At 33.3% G+C, this 17,787-nt stretch overlaps 1 protein-coding gene across 2 annotated transcripts; it reads left to right on the top strand.

Annotated features, from left to right (window-relative positions):
• Window positions 1–2,247: 2,247 nt before the first annotated feature.
• On the top strand, window positions 2,248–17,212 carry LOC114282076 (uncharacterized). Of its 2 annotated transcripts, none has more exons than XM_028224709.2 (9): window positions 2,248–2,581; window positions 4,295–5,304; window positions 7,779–8,496; window positions 8,611–8,688; window positions 11,342–11,539; window positions 14,345–14,430; window positions 16,523–16,622; window positions 16,716–16,811; window positions 16,894–17,212. In XM_028224709.2, the coding sequence occupies exons 1-9, from the start codon at window positions 2,549–2,551 to the stop codon at window positions 16,954–16,956; spliced, it is 2,382 nt and encodes a 793-aa protein (XP_028080510.2). In that variant the 5' UTR covers window positions 2,248–2,548; the 3' UTR covers window positions 16,957–17,212. The 2 variants fall into 2 exon arrangements, with proteins under 2 accessions (XP_028080510.2, XP_082733942.1); XM_082877816.1 differs by lacking the exon at window positions 2,248–2,581 and adding an exon at window positions 3,914–4,015.
• Window positions 17,213–17,787: the final 575 nt, after the last annotated feature.

Here is a 17,787-nt window from a genome sequence, read left to right as displayed (position 1 = left end):
ATAATAATATGACCAGTTATAATAACTTTTAACTATTAAAAATTAAAATAACAATACACACTATAAATACTTGTAATTTTCATTACAAAAAAATTAACTTTTTTGTTATACGTATACACGTTCTAAAATTCTCCATTTAGAGGGACAAATCAAAAATCTAGACCGAATTTGTTAGGAGATTATTCTACACACCCTTATGATGGTTAGAGCCCCTCTGAATTATCTTTCCGACACCATTTAATGATCAAAAATAAATTTTCAAATCTTATTACATCACTTTTTTCATTATAATTAAATAATTATATTGTATTATTCAAGCCTCTTTGATAAACCCAAGGCCCATTGGTCAGGCCAGGCCCGGTCAGACTCGTGGGGTCTAACTTGATGGGTTTATAGAAGCCCAGTCCAAAACTCTATCTATCCAAACGGGTCGTATTAGACCTATATATAATAATAAATAGGGAATATTAAGAAATAAAAAAAACCTCCAGGATTTGACTATTATAATAAAATAAATATTAAATTTTAAAAATTTTCACCTTAAACTTTAATATTTTAATTTGTTTTTAATTTTAATTATTCGCCTATTATCATCAAACAAAATTGACAGAAAAACAATATTTTAGTTACTAAACTAAAATATATATGTTTTTGTTAAATTTAATGACTCAACAATAATTTTTTAGTCAATTTCACTTAATAAAAATAAAAAATGATTTATATTAAAAATAAATTAAAAAAATTAGAATTTAAATTGAAAAAATTAAAAATTATTTTTTTTGTAATTTATCCTAATAAATATTACTCTCCCTCTCTCTCCCCACCCCTCTCTCTCTTTTCCTCCTTTTAGTGTAAATAAATTTTTTTAATAAAGGCAACCTCCTTTGGAAATTAATTATTTTAGTTACTTTTTGATTTTTTATCAAAAGATATGTAAAATTATAAAGAGAGTGATATAACAATTTATATTAATTTTTTAACTTTTTAACTAAAATGTTCGGTCCTCAAAAGAGAAGAAATTAAATAGTATATTTGTGAAGAAATCTAAAAGTTTTTTTTACATACCCTTCTTTGCTTTTTGGGGATTTAGGGGTTTTTTTTTTATAAATATTTTACTTTTTAAAAGAATAATTGATTGAAGGGTAAATTATAAATATAATCCTTGAGATTTATTTAAAATACGAATTGCCCTTTGTAGTTTAAAAAATTATAAATACCTCAATGTCAAGATTTTTTATGTAATAGAATAAATTAAAAAAGTGAAAATTTCTAACTGTTTACCTATACAATAATAAAATTATCTGAATTATTAATTGAAATAAAAGTTTAACATTATTAAAAATTGTTAATTAACTTGATAATTTATTAATAAAAGGACCTATTTATTATGCAATTAGAAACCTTAGGGACATAATCTAATTTCCAGAATCACTTGGATAATTTGTAATTTAAGTAAATATCCAGGGGTATGTTTGTAATTTACCCTTGATTAAAAAATAAAAAAACTCACTTTAAATAAAAAAAAATAAAAATAAACCAAGCATATTTTTGTTAAAAAAAAGGGATAAATTGCAAATACACCTCCTGAGGTTTGCTTAAAATATGAATTGCTCCCCGTGGTTTGGAAAATTACAAATACTTCTCAGTCAAACTTTTTTATTTAACAGAATTACTTGAAAATGTGAATTTTTTAACTGTTCACCTATACAATAATAAATTTTTTTAAATTATTAATTGAAATAAAATTTTAACATTATTAAAAACCGTCAATTAACTTGATGATTTATTAATAAAATGACTTATTTATTAAGAAATTAGAAACCTTAGGGGGCATAATATAATTTTTAAAACCACAATGAGTAATTTCAAATTTAAGTAAATCTCAAGGAGTGTATTTGTAATTTATGGAAAAAAAAGAAGAAAAGAAAATACAACTAAAGGTGTGTTTGGTTTGGTTTTGAGAAATAAATTTTTAAAACAAAATTTGGGAAATAGTTTAGGAATTTTTTTAATTTGTTTGGTTGTATATTTTGAAAATAGTTTTGGAATATGAAAGTTTGACATGATTTGATATTTTGTTGTAATTGGGTATATGTATATGAGAAAAAAAGTGATTAAGTAAGAAAGAGGAGAAATAAAAAGTAATTGATTGATATGTATGACATAGCAAGTGATTTTTGAATTTTTTTTTTCCAAAATTGCTAAACTAAACAAAATTTTAGAAATTTTTTTTCAAAATTTATTTCTAAAAAACAAACCAAACAAGGCGAAACTGTTTCTATGCTACGGGGATTCACCATAAACATTTTGAGACAAATCAGAGCGTGACTTGTGTTCCCCAAAATACACTTCACGCTCTCTATACGCGCGTGCATTTAACTGCCACTAAAAATCATCTTCATCATCACAATGGCAGCACAGCAGCGCTGTGATAACTTAGAGAGACAGAGAGAGAGAGTGAGGAGAGAGAGGAGGCCATAGTTGTATGCCCTCTGGTTCTTGACACACATCAAACCTAGATTCTTCTTGATTTCTTTCTCTCCCTGTCATGGATTTGAAGGATCAGCAAAACCCATTGAAGGTTCAATCTCTGTTTGCTTTCTAATCTAATTATTCATATAAGGGTTTGCTTTGATTCTCAAAATCTTGAATTGGATGGTTTTTTTGTTTTGTTTTTGCTTACTTGATTTTATGTTCTTTGGAATTTTGGTTTTTTTTAATCTAATTTCTGCCCTAATCGAATTGTGTGGTTTAGGTTGTTTCCCTTATTTATTTTTAAATAATAATAATAAAAAAAATTAGATTGGGATGTGCTTTGGCATTTGATGAGATTGTTTTTATTAATCTATAGAAGGAAGAAATATCTACTGTGCATTTTGATTTTTTTTCTTTGAAAATTGTAAAAAATGAAGTGGTGTTAAAGCAAATTTGGTGGGAGTTTTGAATATTGTGTTTTAAGAATAGTTCATTCTCAATAAACATTTGAAAGCAGTTTTTATGGATCTTGAAAATTTTGTATCCATAAACAACTGAGAAAGACCAGAAAGCAGTGCAATTTTGAAAAAAACTTCATAACCATGGCAAGTGAGCCCAAGAATTTTATTTTGAAGTGTGAAATTTCTCATGTGTGTGTAAGCAATGAAGCTTCATATATACCCTAGAGCTTTTGAATTTTGAACACCTTAACAGCAAACTGTTTTCTCTCTTTCTCTCTTGCTTTGGATGGGTTTCTCACTCTGCTTCCACTTTCTCTTGTGCTCTGAGACTTTGAGGGATAGTATGTTTTACAACTCAGTTTAACCCGACGGACCATATTTTCCCTAATCTTTGCTCATTGTGCGTCATTGGTTCAAATGTAGTGTCATTGATTTGAGGTATCTCTTGCATCATCTTTTTTGCATAGCAAAACAAGATACACCTTTAGGTGGTGATCAATTCATGCATATGCTGTGTAGAAAATGTCTTCCTCAACTTAGCTCTGAAGACGTTGTAATTGGGCGTACATCTTCCTTGTCACTGTTTCATTTCATCATTTTTTGTTGTGCATATTATAACTATAAGTGCTATTTTTTCTCACTTGAATATCATTTGTGCGTATCCTCAACTTCTCCTTATATGCCTTTTTGAAGTCGATAACGATCATACTGGAATCTTTTCCATTTCAACCTATATGAAGTGTTATTCTTAAAACGTGGGGGACTTAAAATGCTTTTGGCCTCTGGATCTACTCCTGTTGTCGAGTTTTTTTGCCCCTTTCTTTCTTTCTTTCTTTCTTTCTTTCTTTCTCGTAGTATGGGTACCAAGATACATTTGTTTTAAAAGCTTTAATAAATGTATTTACATGGATTATAACTTTATCAAGGACTGTATGAAATTGGTATGCATGAGCTGTCTTCTTGCTTCTGCAGATGATTGTAGCAAACCATTCCCATGAATTGCTCTCCATATGATAATGCTCTTGCTACCTGATACATATTCATTTAATTGATTGATACGGGTACCTTTTTGTACATAGGTTGTGCCCCCTCTCTGGCATTTTTTAATACCATTTCCTCTACTAATAAAAAAAATCATTTAATTGATTTCACTTTGTGTATCTATTTATAGACTACTGACAATTGACAAGTGTATATCTATTCTTTGTGTTTTGTGTTTTTAGTGCTATCATCTATTATGTTTACTTTTGGTATGATATTTATATAATGACTAAATAACTTTTGTAATGAACATGAAGTTGATTATTAGTCATAGTTGTTGCTTATTTTTGATTGAGACTGTCTGGAATTTTGTACAGAACACGGATTACATGGACATTGATCAGGTATTCGATGTTCCTGATACTCCTGGTAGATCACAGAATATTAATGGCAGAGATTGTGTTGAAAAAGAAAGTGATTCATCAGTGCCTACTCATTCAGGAAACACTGATTTTTTTGATGAAGCAACTAGAAATCGGCCAAGGGACAGGAGTAAACTTGTCATTGATAATGGGCACAGCAGAAGGCTTCCTTTTCACTCGGGAAAAAATCTTAGTATTTCCAACAAATCTGAGTGCGATGGTGATTTCACAATTTCCTTGGGGAATTCATCTTCTTCCAAGAATGCTCATTGGTTTAGGACACCGGCGGCAGACAAGACTTCCAATCATGAGAACAAATATTTTTTGCATTCTCAACATAAAGAGAATGGGAAAGCTCTGTGTACTTCTGATTCACATGCCTGTATTGAAAATGCTGTTGTAGATTTGACAGAGCAGAGTGGTCCTGCCCGAGTATCCCAAAATGCTTTCCCAAATGGAGCATTGAAAGATCATCAAGCTAAAGAAATTAGAAAAGGACCAGTATCAACCAATGGCTTCCCTTTTTTACCTGGCATAGCAAATTCTTCAATGACAGCGCACAATGGCTGTAAAGGAAAAGAAAAAATAGATGACCCTTGTAAAGGAGCTTCAGGTATTGGCCGTGGAAAAGGAATCTTTGGTGTTTCTCAAGCTAAAGCTGGAAAGAGTATGTCTCCATCTTTTTTCTCTATTCCCTTAACTAGAGTCAGTGGACAAAAAAGATTAGTGCGAAATGGATGTATCTCTCCACATAATATAGCAAAAGCCAAACAGTTTGGTGAAAATCACAGTAATGGTTCCATGGATGTACAAAATGATAAGGGAACTCCAGTATTGGGTTGCTCATCGGGTCTGATTAGAGATTTGATTGCTGAAGATGATAATTCTCATACAGGACAAGGGGTTATACATCATCCTTCTTCATCAAAAAAAGTTGATGCAAAAACCGTAGATTTGTCTTCCAGGTACTTCATTTTACAGTGGAGATCTGTTCAAGTTAAATTGCAGTTTACCTTTATTATTTTTTTTGTTAAGGAATAAGAATTTGTAACTAATCTTGATTGGTACATATAGTTACTGAAGAATTATGTAGGATATTAGAGATCTCAGTTGAATACTTTCTCTCTCTCAATTTCATGAACACCTCCCTCTTCTCCAATAATTTGTTTTCATTCAATTTATGTTTGATTTGTCTGAATCTTGAGTTTGGACCGTTTCACTAGATAACTGTCTTATTTCTGTTAGGTAGTATTCACTTCCTAAGCTTGTAAGGTATGATTGTACAGTTCTCGTGATTTTTCAACATTAGTAGTGTTCTTCCACACAAATGTTGGGTATATGGAATTTAAAATTTTACAATGTGCAGGATTCTCTGATCCTTTTAAAAAGTATGGGATTTTCCAATTTTTTGTGCTTCCTTCATCACATGGATTTAATATAGATTTATGCAATTGTTGGTTATGACAATTCGGCATAAAACGTGAAGTGACATTGAATTCTCTCTACTCTCTTCTCTCTACCTCTGAGGAAGTACTGAAAATTGCATGATCGAGGGCAAATTGCACACTGTTATTCTTTGTAATAACTAAAAATATTAGTGAAAATACATATTTTACATGTTAAATGGTTTTAGAATGTGCTACAATATTTAAGAAAGCAAAAAAATAATAATCTAACTGGACTGGAGTTGAACAAATTTGAAAGTTAAATACATTGTATTTTAGTAGTTCTTAACTGAGATAGTTCAATAATAGTTAAAAGACCAGGTTATGTAAGGGTATAATTTTCATTCAGGAAGTCATTGTTCAATTTTGCTTCAACTAACATTTCTAACTATTATATGGGAGCTGACTATTTGTTTTAACCAAAATTATACGATTAAATTACTCAATTCTGTAGTCTACTTACTAAAGTAGTTAGCGTAGAAATTTTTAAGATTACTTTTAAAAGGTTTAATCCCACAATATTTGTCAAAATAGTTGACGTTAGTATAACAATTGTTTGGGTTAAAATTTCGGGTCATCTAAATTTCATTCAAGTAATAATTAGCTATTAAGAATTATTTTGTTATACTATTTAATGTCCTAACAAAGTTACATTAATGAATGTAAATCTCACATGGGTTAACACTTTAACTAAATCAATGTCGGATTCATAATCTGCATCAAAATTTTCAGTAGTCACTTATCTTATGAAATATAGTCAAGGTATTGGGTTTTAAAAGATCAATGTAGCGTCATAAGTTTGAAAGAACAATAGCTTTAGCAAATCATGTGATGTCAATTTTATGATTCAAATATCCCTGTGAATTGTCAAATCATGCACTGTAGGTTTTTGTGACAAGAAGGCAACCATAGAGAAGTATTGGTGAGAGTTAGTTTCTCTAGTTTGCTCCCCTCCAAATCTGGAGAGATGGACGAGACAGACATATGAAGAGGGAGCTTTATTTCTTTTCAAGACCATGAAAAGTTATTCTACTTATGGTTCAAGAAGTCTATTTTCTTCTCTTCTGTAGAGCCATAGTAAGTGTTGTAATGTAAAAAGTTTCAATATCCTTTTCATGTACCTATTCCCTTTTAATCTCAAGTTATTCTCTTTTCATAAATCTCAATTCTCAAATTTCTGTATAAAGGGTGCCGACATGAATCCATTCTCTAAAATTCTGTTTCTTTATTGATGGCTAAACCAGCTTGGTTGTTTTACTTATCACTTGCCACCCATTGCTTCATGCTTCTGTTTTTTTTTTCTCTATTCACTACTTCTTCTACCACTTGCTAATCATCACTGTGTATAGTGTTTCTATTGTTTTAAATGTTTCTCTTCCAACCACAACCATACATCTACCTGCTGATTTATTTTTCAGATTTAATCCGCCAAAGAATATTAAGAATATAATCTGATGTTCTCTGTCCTTCCTGGCTAAATGCTTCCATTTGTCATTTGATTCTCCTGTATTCTTGTTCAATATCATGTGATCTTATTGAACCTGACTTCTGAGTATCAGAACCTGTTGTTGAATAAGGGATTGAGAGCTCCTTGAATGGTTGTTGACTGGCTGATTCTATTCATGGTTTTAATGTTTTTGTGTTCAATAAATGGAAGCGGTTCTTCTCTCAAATTTTCATAAACAGTGTGCCTCTTCTAATTTGATAGTTTCTTAGTTTCTTTTCCCCATGGTAGGCAATAAATTAGATTTTGACGTAGCTTTTATAAATGTTATAATTTCTCATTCCAATTGGACCAGAAAAGGGTGAAAAAAGAAACCTTGAATACATTGTTCGACATCTGGTGCAGTAACTTGATGGAAACCTTATGTGGCTTGTAATTGACACTTCCAATTTTCAAACTAAGACCTCTTCCTACTGTTATTGTTAGAGGTCTTGGTGCATGAATTCTCTCTCTCTCTCTCAAAGCATCATCTTATTATATATACTTGCAGGAGTTCATTAGCTCACAATGAAGAGGCTAGTGGAACTAGTAATTCCAGTGGAGATGCAGTCAGATGTTTTGAAGGAATAAGTGGGTGGAGAAGTACACGTAACCGCACAAAGAAAATAAATGTTCCCTCGTCCAATGAGGGTCAACATGTTTCCAAGACAAAGGATGATCCATGCTTTGTCAATCAACAAAATGAAAACCAGGTGTTGAGAAGATATAATGGGAATGGAAGTAGTAACAGAATGGGTACTGACTATCATGAAGACCAGAATGCAGTCTCTTTCCAGCATGGTTCTGCTTCAACTGCAGCTCAAGGAATGTCCAGCCTCATGTTGCAGTCGGACCAAGTTAGTGGGTGTCGTGCTCCCACAAGCACTCTGGTCAAAAGACAGAGGCAGGGCTCTTCTTCAAGTAATCATGGTGGAAGCTCTACATCTGCCTCTCTTGACTCAGAAATAGTGTTTTTTGGTTCATCAGGAGAGCCATCAAATTCAAGATCAACCAGAAACCAGAATGGTCATGGTCCGAGCATTTTGGACCCCGTTACTGAAATTGATGAATTCTCTCCTGAAATGAGACACATTGGGTCCCACAATATAGGTAGTGGTAGTAATGATGACTCAGATGCTAGGGCTAGACAAGTTGAAGCAGATGAGATGTTGGCTCGTGAGCTCCAAGAACAATTATATAATGAGGCACCGGGAGTTGGAGATGGCGAAGTTTGTTCCTTTGCTCTACTTCTATATTTTTTATTAACTTGTGGCTAGATGCTTTATTACCCTTTAATTATTTTTTCTTGTATTTTTCTGAATAATTTATTTACCTATCAACAGATTGATACAGACATAGCATTGGCATGGCAACATGAGGACAATGTGTTTTCTAGTGGAAGTCACCCTGTTTTCCATCCTGTAAGTAGGGATCTTTATATGTAATGTTATCGTAGCCCACAACCCGTTTTTGATTTTGTGATGCTGTGTGGTCTTCAGTGTGTTAGTGTGGGGTTTTATTTTGGTGGGTGGGGAGGAATTAATATAAGAAACTGTGGTTATCTGAAGACATATTTACTGATTGATAGTCCAAGACTCCTGTTATTTACTAATTCAACACGTGTAGTTGTTGCCATCAAAGAGTTGCAACATCAATTCTTAGATGATGATTTTTATTTTCTTCAATAGTGTCTTCTTTAGGGGTTCAGAAGATACTACTGAGTTTCAAGAAAATAAAATTATAATATTCTAATACATAAATAGTTCCATACTAATTAAGACCGTAAAGCTTTCAATGTAAAATGAAAAGTAAACATGGTGCATTGTTACAACTTTTTTTCTACATGCGGAATTCGTAAGCCATAAGTAATCGACTTTTTGTCAATTGTGCTAGTTAACTAGTGGATGGTACATGATTTATACAAATGTAGAGAACACTCTGCTACGAAAGGGAGCCCAATAGTGATGCAGCCCAAAAGGCTAATGATTTGATGTCTTGGAAGAAGAAAATAAAGATCTAAATAGCAAGGACAAAGGAAAAACTAACTAGTATAAAATTTGAGAGAATAATTAAAAGAGGCTTCGATTCTTGGTGGAAAAGCTTGCTGCCCAAAGGATACAAGTTACAACCAAGCTACTACTCAATAGATGCTCAATAAGAAACTACCACCTCAGCCTTTTACAATGAAAATTCAAAACCAGACTTACCCTATATAACAGTCCCTGAGACCCTTAATAGACTTAAGAAGAACTCTAGAAAATAAATTCGTATTTTCAAGATTCCCAAGAAATATCATGCACGTTGTGATTCCCAGTTTCGCAAGACTTGAGTCTTTAACTCATTTATTACTTAGACAACTTTTGATTTTGATTTAATTATTTCTTGACTGACTCTTGGCTGGTTTCTGAGTTCAAACAACAATTGTTGTGTTTGCTCCATCAAATATTTAATGTTGGAAAGCAGTGAAAGTGGTTTGTTGGGCCGATAATGGTTTTCTAGTGTTTTATGGGGGCAACAAAAGGGTAAGGATTTGCACATGAATAGGTGGGATTTTGAGCCTGTTCAGGGGCTTCCATGAACAGTAAGTTAACTGGTTATGTTTATTTTTGTGCTTTATGGTTCAAAAATTGAAGAAAGTGTGGCTTCGGCTTGTATAACTAGGTTAGCAGTTGGAAAAGGGTGTTGAAACAGATCTTGTTCTATCCTTTCAAGGGATTAAAATGTACAAAAAATGCAGGCATTACTACTGTTGCATCACATCTAGGGTTAAGGATTGCATCACAAAATCCCCAAGAAGCTTCAAAAAGCTCTAAAAATTCTGTAAATTCATTTTTCATTGAATAAGGAAATTTAGTTTGAGAAATACTTTTTATTCTAATAAATTTCCTTAGGCATCATTCCTAAGATTCAGGGTTGCATCACAAAATCCCCAAGAAGTTTCAAAATCTCTTGAAAACTCTCTAAACTCATCTTCATTGAATAAGAAGAATTACATAACCTCTATATAGGCAGAGCGAAAACTCTTGATTCTAAAAGAATTACGACTTCAAAATTGGAAGCTAATGACTTCAACATCTAAAACCTACTAAAAACATATATCAAGCCCTAATAATATGATCCATATTTTGACCCATGGGTGATCCATATAGCCCATGCTTAAAAAGTTGCAAGTTATCAAAACACCTTAGCATATGAAACATTAAAATCATGTAGAAAATTGACTAGAACTAACATAAATAACCTTGAAGAGCTATGAAGCACGGACATGGACATGTGACACGACACGGATACATAAGCTTTCAAAAGTGTTGGACAAGATATGTTGAGGACACGTGCAAAGCATATAATTTTTTTTTATAATTATTATATCATATTTTTGAATATTATATATTTATTCTATGTTAAATATTTATTCTCATCAAATTAATCAACCTTAGTATGCTATTTTGGTGGTTTGGGGGGGGGGGGGGGAGGTGGAATCTGAAAAAATTGGTCCCCAACGTGTTTCAAGTGTGTCTGACTCCTTTCAATGTCTCTGACACGTGCCTAGAGCATGTCTATGTCTGACACCATTACGTTACCTTCAGAGCGGTGTTCGTGCTTCATAGAGTAAGAGTACATAATGATTAAAAACTACTTGCTGTCCGACACCGTACATGACCTTCGGAGAGGTGTCCTTGTTTCATAGAGTAAGAGTGCATAATGATTAAAAACTCAACAATTTGTGGTCCTTGGTCCTAATTTGAGATTCAACCACTTTCTAATTTTCGACACTGCTTTGAATACACTTTTTGCTGCTCTCAGAACAATTATTTGTAGGTTTGGCAAATGGATATTCTAGCTAGGAAAAATTATATTTTAAATATCATGCTGTCTGGTTTCTATGCTTAGTAATATTAATGTAAGATGTGAAAGCAATTTCTCTATCCTTAAAGCTGTATATTTTGGTTTTGTAATTATTATTGTGTTAATCTTCCAATAGTCATCATCTTGTTTTCCTGGATATTTTTAATTAAATTCTGTGTAAATATCTTGTGTTATATCCTAAAAGATTATTGTTTGCATTGTATGCAGAGCGGCTCATTATTTTCAAATTTCTATAGACATTCTCAATCACAGTCCTCTCAGAACCCTTCAATCCGTAGAGGCACTCATGCTCGAGGTCCTGCCTCTGCTAGGTTGACACGGTTGAGGAGCCGTTTACCTAGCCAGTTGCCTAGAATATCATATACGGAAAGTTCCCTCTTTCCTCCGAACATGGATTTGGACATGGTATCTCTGTTCCTAATTTGTATTACATTATTCTCTTTTAAGTTTCATTCTTTTGTTACCTGGATGCCTTGATATGATGTGGGGTTATGAATTGAAGAGATGGTTGATAATTTTAGTTGATCTTATTGTTGTTTACCATGCAATTATTATCTATTTTACTATTTTTTGTTTTTGAAACAATGTGTTGGTTTTGCTAGATCATACTTAGAATTCACCTTCAACTTCAAATTAGGCTTTTTTTCTGTAAGTAATAGATTTTGTCAAATTTTGAGGCCATGTAAGTTCAGAAAACAAGATCAATGAAATTGGGCACTATGATTTTTGATGGTTGAAAGCTTTTCCTGCTATTTTGACTAGGGTTCATAAGGCTTATTATATTCAATTGGATGCATTGTTAAAAATTGGACAGAAACTGACTCAGTTCTGGATTACCTCATGTATTAGAATGGTACTCACAGTCTTGCTATTTTCCTTTCCGCGAGGACTAATTATCATATGAATTCTTTGCGATTGAGCCCCTTCTATTTTTTCAAGTACTACTATTTTTAAGACTATCTAAGTAACCTTTGATGGTGTGAGTTGTGTACCTATTATATTCCCCTGATCCTTGAGGTTTTGTCTCTGGTAAAACTTTTTCTCTAGTTTGTTGGTCCTATCTTCCCCTATGTTCCCAACCAATGTACCCTGGAAGTTTATGTCGTTTTAGATGGAAGCAATTTTTTGCATGGCAGCTTTGATGCTCAAATGTGTAAGGCAACAAAAGCCAATTAGTCGCTGGTGTGTGTGATACCTACAAATGAAACACTATGGCTAGACCATATTTATCTTCTTACAGCTTACTGAAAGGAATGCTTTGTTTGGAGTTGTAAGCACAACTGCACAAGTATGCTGTCATCAAGGGGTATCAAAATTTCTTCACCAAAGGTTCCAGTTTTAATACTCTGGGGGCATGTTTGATTACCTTCATAGGCCATGGTTAGATTAGCAATCTAGTGGGCCCACACAAGTCATGTTTGGTTGTGAAAAATGGGATTGGACTTAGAGTCCCATGAGACTATGAATCCCCAAGAAGGGTGGGATTAGCATTCCCATGCAATTCCTATCCCATTGGATTTAGAGGTTGAAAAACTATTTTGCCTCCACTTCACAAAAAAAAAAAAAAAAAACAAAGCCACCTCATATGTAATTGAGGGCTTTTACGTAATTTCATAGATTTTAGTTCCAACCAAATAAGCGAAACAAACGTGAACAAACAAATGCAATCTTCAACCTAATACCACCACAGTAGTAATCCCATCACTCAATTGGACTGTACTTATGATCCTGGTCAATCTAATCCGGATATCAAATATGGCCTGGGTCTGTTACTAAAGGATGGTGATATCATGGCTTGTTTGTGAGTTACTTGAACAATAAAAAGTATTTATGAGCATATAATAACATTCTGATCAACTTAGCAGCGGGCTAGGTAAGTTGGACTACTTCATAGTGGGCATTGGTCACTAAAAACTTCCATGATATTTTACTTATTGACATCATTCTTACTGCTTTCTGAGGATATGACTACAAATAGAAGTAACTGAAGGAAATGGATACTGATTGTACTTGACGATGACACATTTTATTTCCCAGTTGAAACTGAAAAAATGTTAGTGCTTCCTTGGCCTTTTTGGAATTGAATATTTTGTTTTATCTAGATCTATGGAATTCGACTCTTCAAAGGAAAAAGGTCAGGGATTGATGGGAATTAGGATAAAAGAGGATGTTGGAAATGGGGATTTAAACTTCTAAAGATGGGCCAACTAGAGTTGGGGTTGCAATATAGTTGGATTGCAATCTTTCTCAATGCTAAGCAGACTGTTGTTATTGCAAATGGAATTTTGGACCAATTCTCAAACATGATTGTAAGCTTTCTAGTGCCATTGTGGATGTTGACATTTCTCGAGGATATTGATGCAGGAGCATCCTATGTGTGGAGCCATGCTAAGGTGAGATGTGGAGCATCACACTACTGAAGTGGGTCTCACCCCGACTGACTGGAAGCTGGACTATGAAATAAAGGGATTGATTCACCTCCTCCCACTAGCTGTGACTTTTGGGATCAATGGTGGGTCTCCCTGTATCAAATAGTATCAGAGCAAGAGGTCTCGGGTTCGAAACTCTTCCAGTGTGGATGTGTGATGCAGGAGCATCCTAGGTATGGAGCATCACCCCGTGCTGAAGTGGCTCCCACCTTGACTAAAGGGATTGAATCACCTTCTTCCACTAGCCACGGCTTTTGGGATGAGTGGTGGGTCTCCCTGATATTTTGTTAGAGATTAGAACTTCTTATTTGTTGACCTTGCTGTTAAAAATTTTTTATTTTATTTTTTTACATATTGGTTGTTCTTTTCTTTCTAAAGGCTCTCTTTTCATCATTCCATCTTTCATCAAATTCCTAATAAATTCATTTTTTTATTTTCCTCTTGCTCAAAGGGAAGCACATGGACTTTATGTCTGCAGTTGAAACTACTGCCACAATGCTCCTTACGTCAAATGCTTTGAGGAGCATGGGCTTGGATACTTGTAATTCAATAAATATGTTTTGACTCGTAATATTTGTATGGCGGTCCTAGACAGCAGAAAATGGATGCCATAATTTGATTTTTGAATGTTATTTTGAAGATCTGGTGGGTCATCTGACCATGAAAATGTCTCTTTCTTACTGTGGTTTCGTTTTGGCTATTAAAGCTTAAGAAGGTGGTAGATGTATGCATGTTCATGTTAGTTTCAAGTAAATACTGTTACATTTTTTATGTAATGCAGAGAATCCATATATTGGAAGCACTAGAGGCCTTTAGTGATATGGGAATGGCTGGTAACTTCCTTCAAGCTGACCGTGAATTCAATGAGTAAGTTGTTTTTTTTTTTTGTATTTTGATTGATTTATATTAAGTTCAACATTAGGTCAATATATAAGTATTATTTTTATGTTGTGATCTATTTGTATTTCCTTGTTCATTATTGATTTTTGTTTGTTGGAAAAAGATGCCACATGTATTTGACTGGGTTAGTTAATGAAACGTGGGACTTAACCATGGTCAAGGAAATCAATCTTAATACTAAGCCACTAGTTTCATGTTTCTTTGTCTTTTATTAAATTTTTTCCCCCATATTTTAGTTAAAGTTTTTCAATAATGTAAAAATAAAATTATTTGTAAAAGAATTTTAAAAAATTAATATACTTTTTTATTTTTTTTGTCTAGTAAACTTTTTTAGATTTTTTTTTTATAATGTTTTTCAGATATTAATTTTTTTACATATGTATTTTGTTTTTAGTGATTTTTTTCATATTTTAGTAAAAAAAATAAATGTACTTAAAAAATAAGATATTTGTGAAAAATCTGAAAAAGTTTACTAAAGACAAAAAATTTTAAAAATAAAAAACTCCAAAATAATTTGAAAAAGTAAACAAAATAATTGCAAGCCTACATTCTCTGAGCTCTTAATATGTTTAATAAATATTTTGCCATAGTTTTTTTATTGTTTTTTTACTAATGCTATGATAGACAAATAATAGTTTATTCTCGTGATTGCATCCCCAAAGCAGGATAGTGCGCCTATGAGTGACACTACCCTGTGTGGCATGAGAATCTCTCTCAGAGATAAAACATAAACCTTGGTTAATATAGAAGTTTATTTGTGTGTTGTAAGTCCAACTCAAAAGGTCCAAAGAATTCTGTGTGGGACTTCTAAATACATTTACCAAATTGCTCTCTACACCCATCACATGTGTTGCAATCCTTTAGGAAGAAACCCTTGTACCTTAAAAAGAGTATGGGTGTAGAGAGAAATTTAGCATGTGTATTTAGATATTCCCATTCTGTACACTGCTTCCAAATCTGATGCTCTTGGAGCATTGATGGATCAATCTTTTGTTTTTGCACTATTTTCATATCAATTTCAGATGAGTATGCAAAAATTACATATTTTTCCACAATTATCTAGGGCCTTCAGCATCAAATAAAGCACTAAATAAAGCACTTCTACTGTTCAAACACAGTCAATGACTCTTTATAGAGGAGTTTGTTTAGGTTCTACAACCTAGCTCATTTCTTTCAATATATTGAAGAGAAAGATGAGTGAAATAAGTGTCCTTGGATCTAGTAAATGTCTATCCCAAGAAAATATTCGTAGATTTTGGAAATCTGTATTCAATAGGTGGAAGACATTTAACTTCTTCCACCTATTGACATATTTGTTGTAACTTGTAAGTTCTTACAGGTTGTGGCCACCTTAGTGACGAGCAAAGTCTGTTCCTTCGAGAAATGGATTTTTGCATCTTAAGACTCCCAGTTTAGTGCCGCAAGAAAAAATTTCCAACTTTATACTTAAAATTGCTGTTTTCATGTTTACCTTGGAGTAACCAATATCAGTTGTGATGGTAACCAATTGTTGGTGAAATTCAAAATTTTCTTGTGATAGCTACCTATTGAATTTGTTGCCACTTGTGAGCCCCTTTGACTGCTGACCTTGCTTTTTTTTTTTCCCCCCCCTTCTTCTCTTGGTCATTTTACTTTTAATTCATTGTGCTATCTACTTGCATCTAGTTAAATTACGCAATGGAGTCATGTAACCAGGCCACTACATTCAGTGTGAAAATTCCTACACTTCATGTCTATGGTAACTTACGATGCTAGAATAGTGTCATTAAGCACAAGTACTGAAATTATGTGTTGCTTGTATAGATAATCTGCAAGTAACTTTTGTGATGTATCATGAAATTTTTTTTATATTTTTTACCCTTTGAAATTACCGTTATAAACAATGTTTATGGGTTTTGAAGGAAAAAACATATGGGACAATTTGTTCTCTTAATGTTGCGAACTGATTGAGGCTTCTTGTTTATGTTTTGTTTCTGTTTGTTTTAGGTTTTGAAAGTATGAACAGTTATTTATAGCCAATTCCTTCGTTTTTTAATTTTTAATTTTTACCATTTTCCAGAAATGATTATGAAACATTGTTGGCGCTCGATGATAACAATCATGAGCATGGTGGTGCATCTGTCAATCAAATTAATAGCTTGCCACAGTCAACAGTTCAGGTAATATACATTCATACCTATACAGGGGTGTGGGTGTGTGTGTGTGTGTGTGGGAGAGAGAGAGAGAGTTTGCTGATCTGTTGTGTTTTGTAGGGTGATTTTGAAGAACCTTGTGCAATTTGTCTTGAAACACCAACCTTGGGAGACGCAATACGTCATCTCCCTTGCTTGCATAAATTTCACAAAGATGTAAGCAACTTTTATCTTTGCTAGTTATTTTCATTTCCTTTTAACCATGAATCATCTAACTTCTTTTTTCCCACTCTTGCAGTGCATTGATCCATGGCTCAGAAGAAAAACATCATGCCCAGTATGCAAGTCATCTATCACTTGATTAGCAAGAGTTGAGTTGAGTTATTTTGTTTTTGTTTTTTTGGCTTCATGTCATTTTGCAGCGAATGACACCAAATCTGCAAACAATGGTATTTGGGGTTTCAAGGTAAATCATTAACTCGCCTTGACACTATTTGTGATTGCAAATTTGTGCTTGAAGGGAGACTACCCTAGTTTTGGTTTTGTTTCAATTTAGTTATTGACATGAAAATCTTTTTTGGGATTAAGCTGATAATGTAAGCATTATACTTTGCGAATTGATTTATGGTCGTGTTTGGAGTAGCTTGTTTTCACAGTAGTTGGTTTGGTGCACAACCTTGTGGTCTTCCTGAAAGGCTAGATAGTTTCTGCATTTTGAGGTTTCTATGGCAAAGAGAAACTAGGTGTATTTCTCTAAGAAATTAGGTGTATTTGTGTATGGAATTTGGATTGCTACATGTTTTAGTGGTCTTATGAATACATGCACCGAGTGTTCTACATGCTTTACTATAAATATTATCTATTGGTCACACTTTATGCCCAGGCTCCAACAGAATCTATACCACAATGTTGTTCGTTGTGGGCTAGCATAGCCAACTTTGTGCAAATTTGGGAACGTCCTGGATTGCAATTTGCTCGAAAAAGGGGGACTTCGGGATACTGTTGTGACCATTGTCGCAGCAGGGTCCTGTGGTGTCTCAGTGAGGGATTTTTCTAAGTCTTTTTCAATGATTTGAACCGTTCATTTCGTAGAGTTCGGTGAGTATATAATTCTTGTAAAAAAAAATCAACTTAATTGAAAATCCGGAACCCCTATTATCCAATTCTAGTTGTTTTTAAAAAATTATCAAAA

The sequence above is a fragment of the Camellia sinensis genome, chromosome 7, assembly GCF_055761805.1.
Source record: "Camellia sinensis isolate YWXY chromosome 7, ASM5576180v1, whole genome shotgun sequence".
Lineage (NCBI taxonomy): Eukaryota > Viridiplantae > Streptophyta > Magnoliopsida > Ericales > Theaceae > Camellia > Camellia sinensis.
Note: the sequence above shows the minus strand (reverse complement) of the source record. Positions and strands in the feature narration are given on the sequence as shown.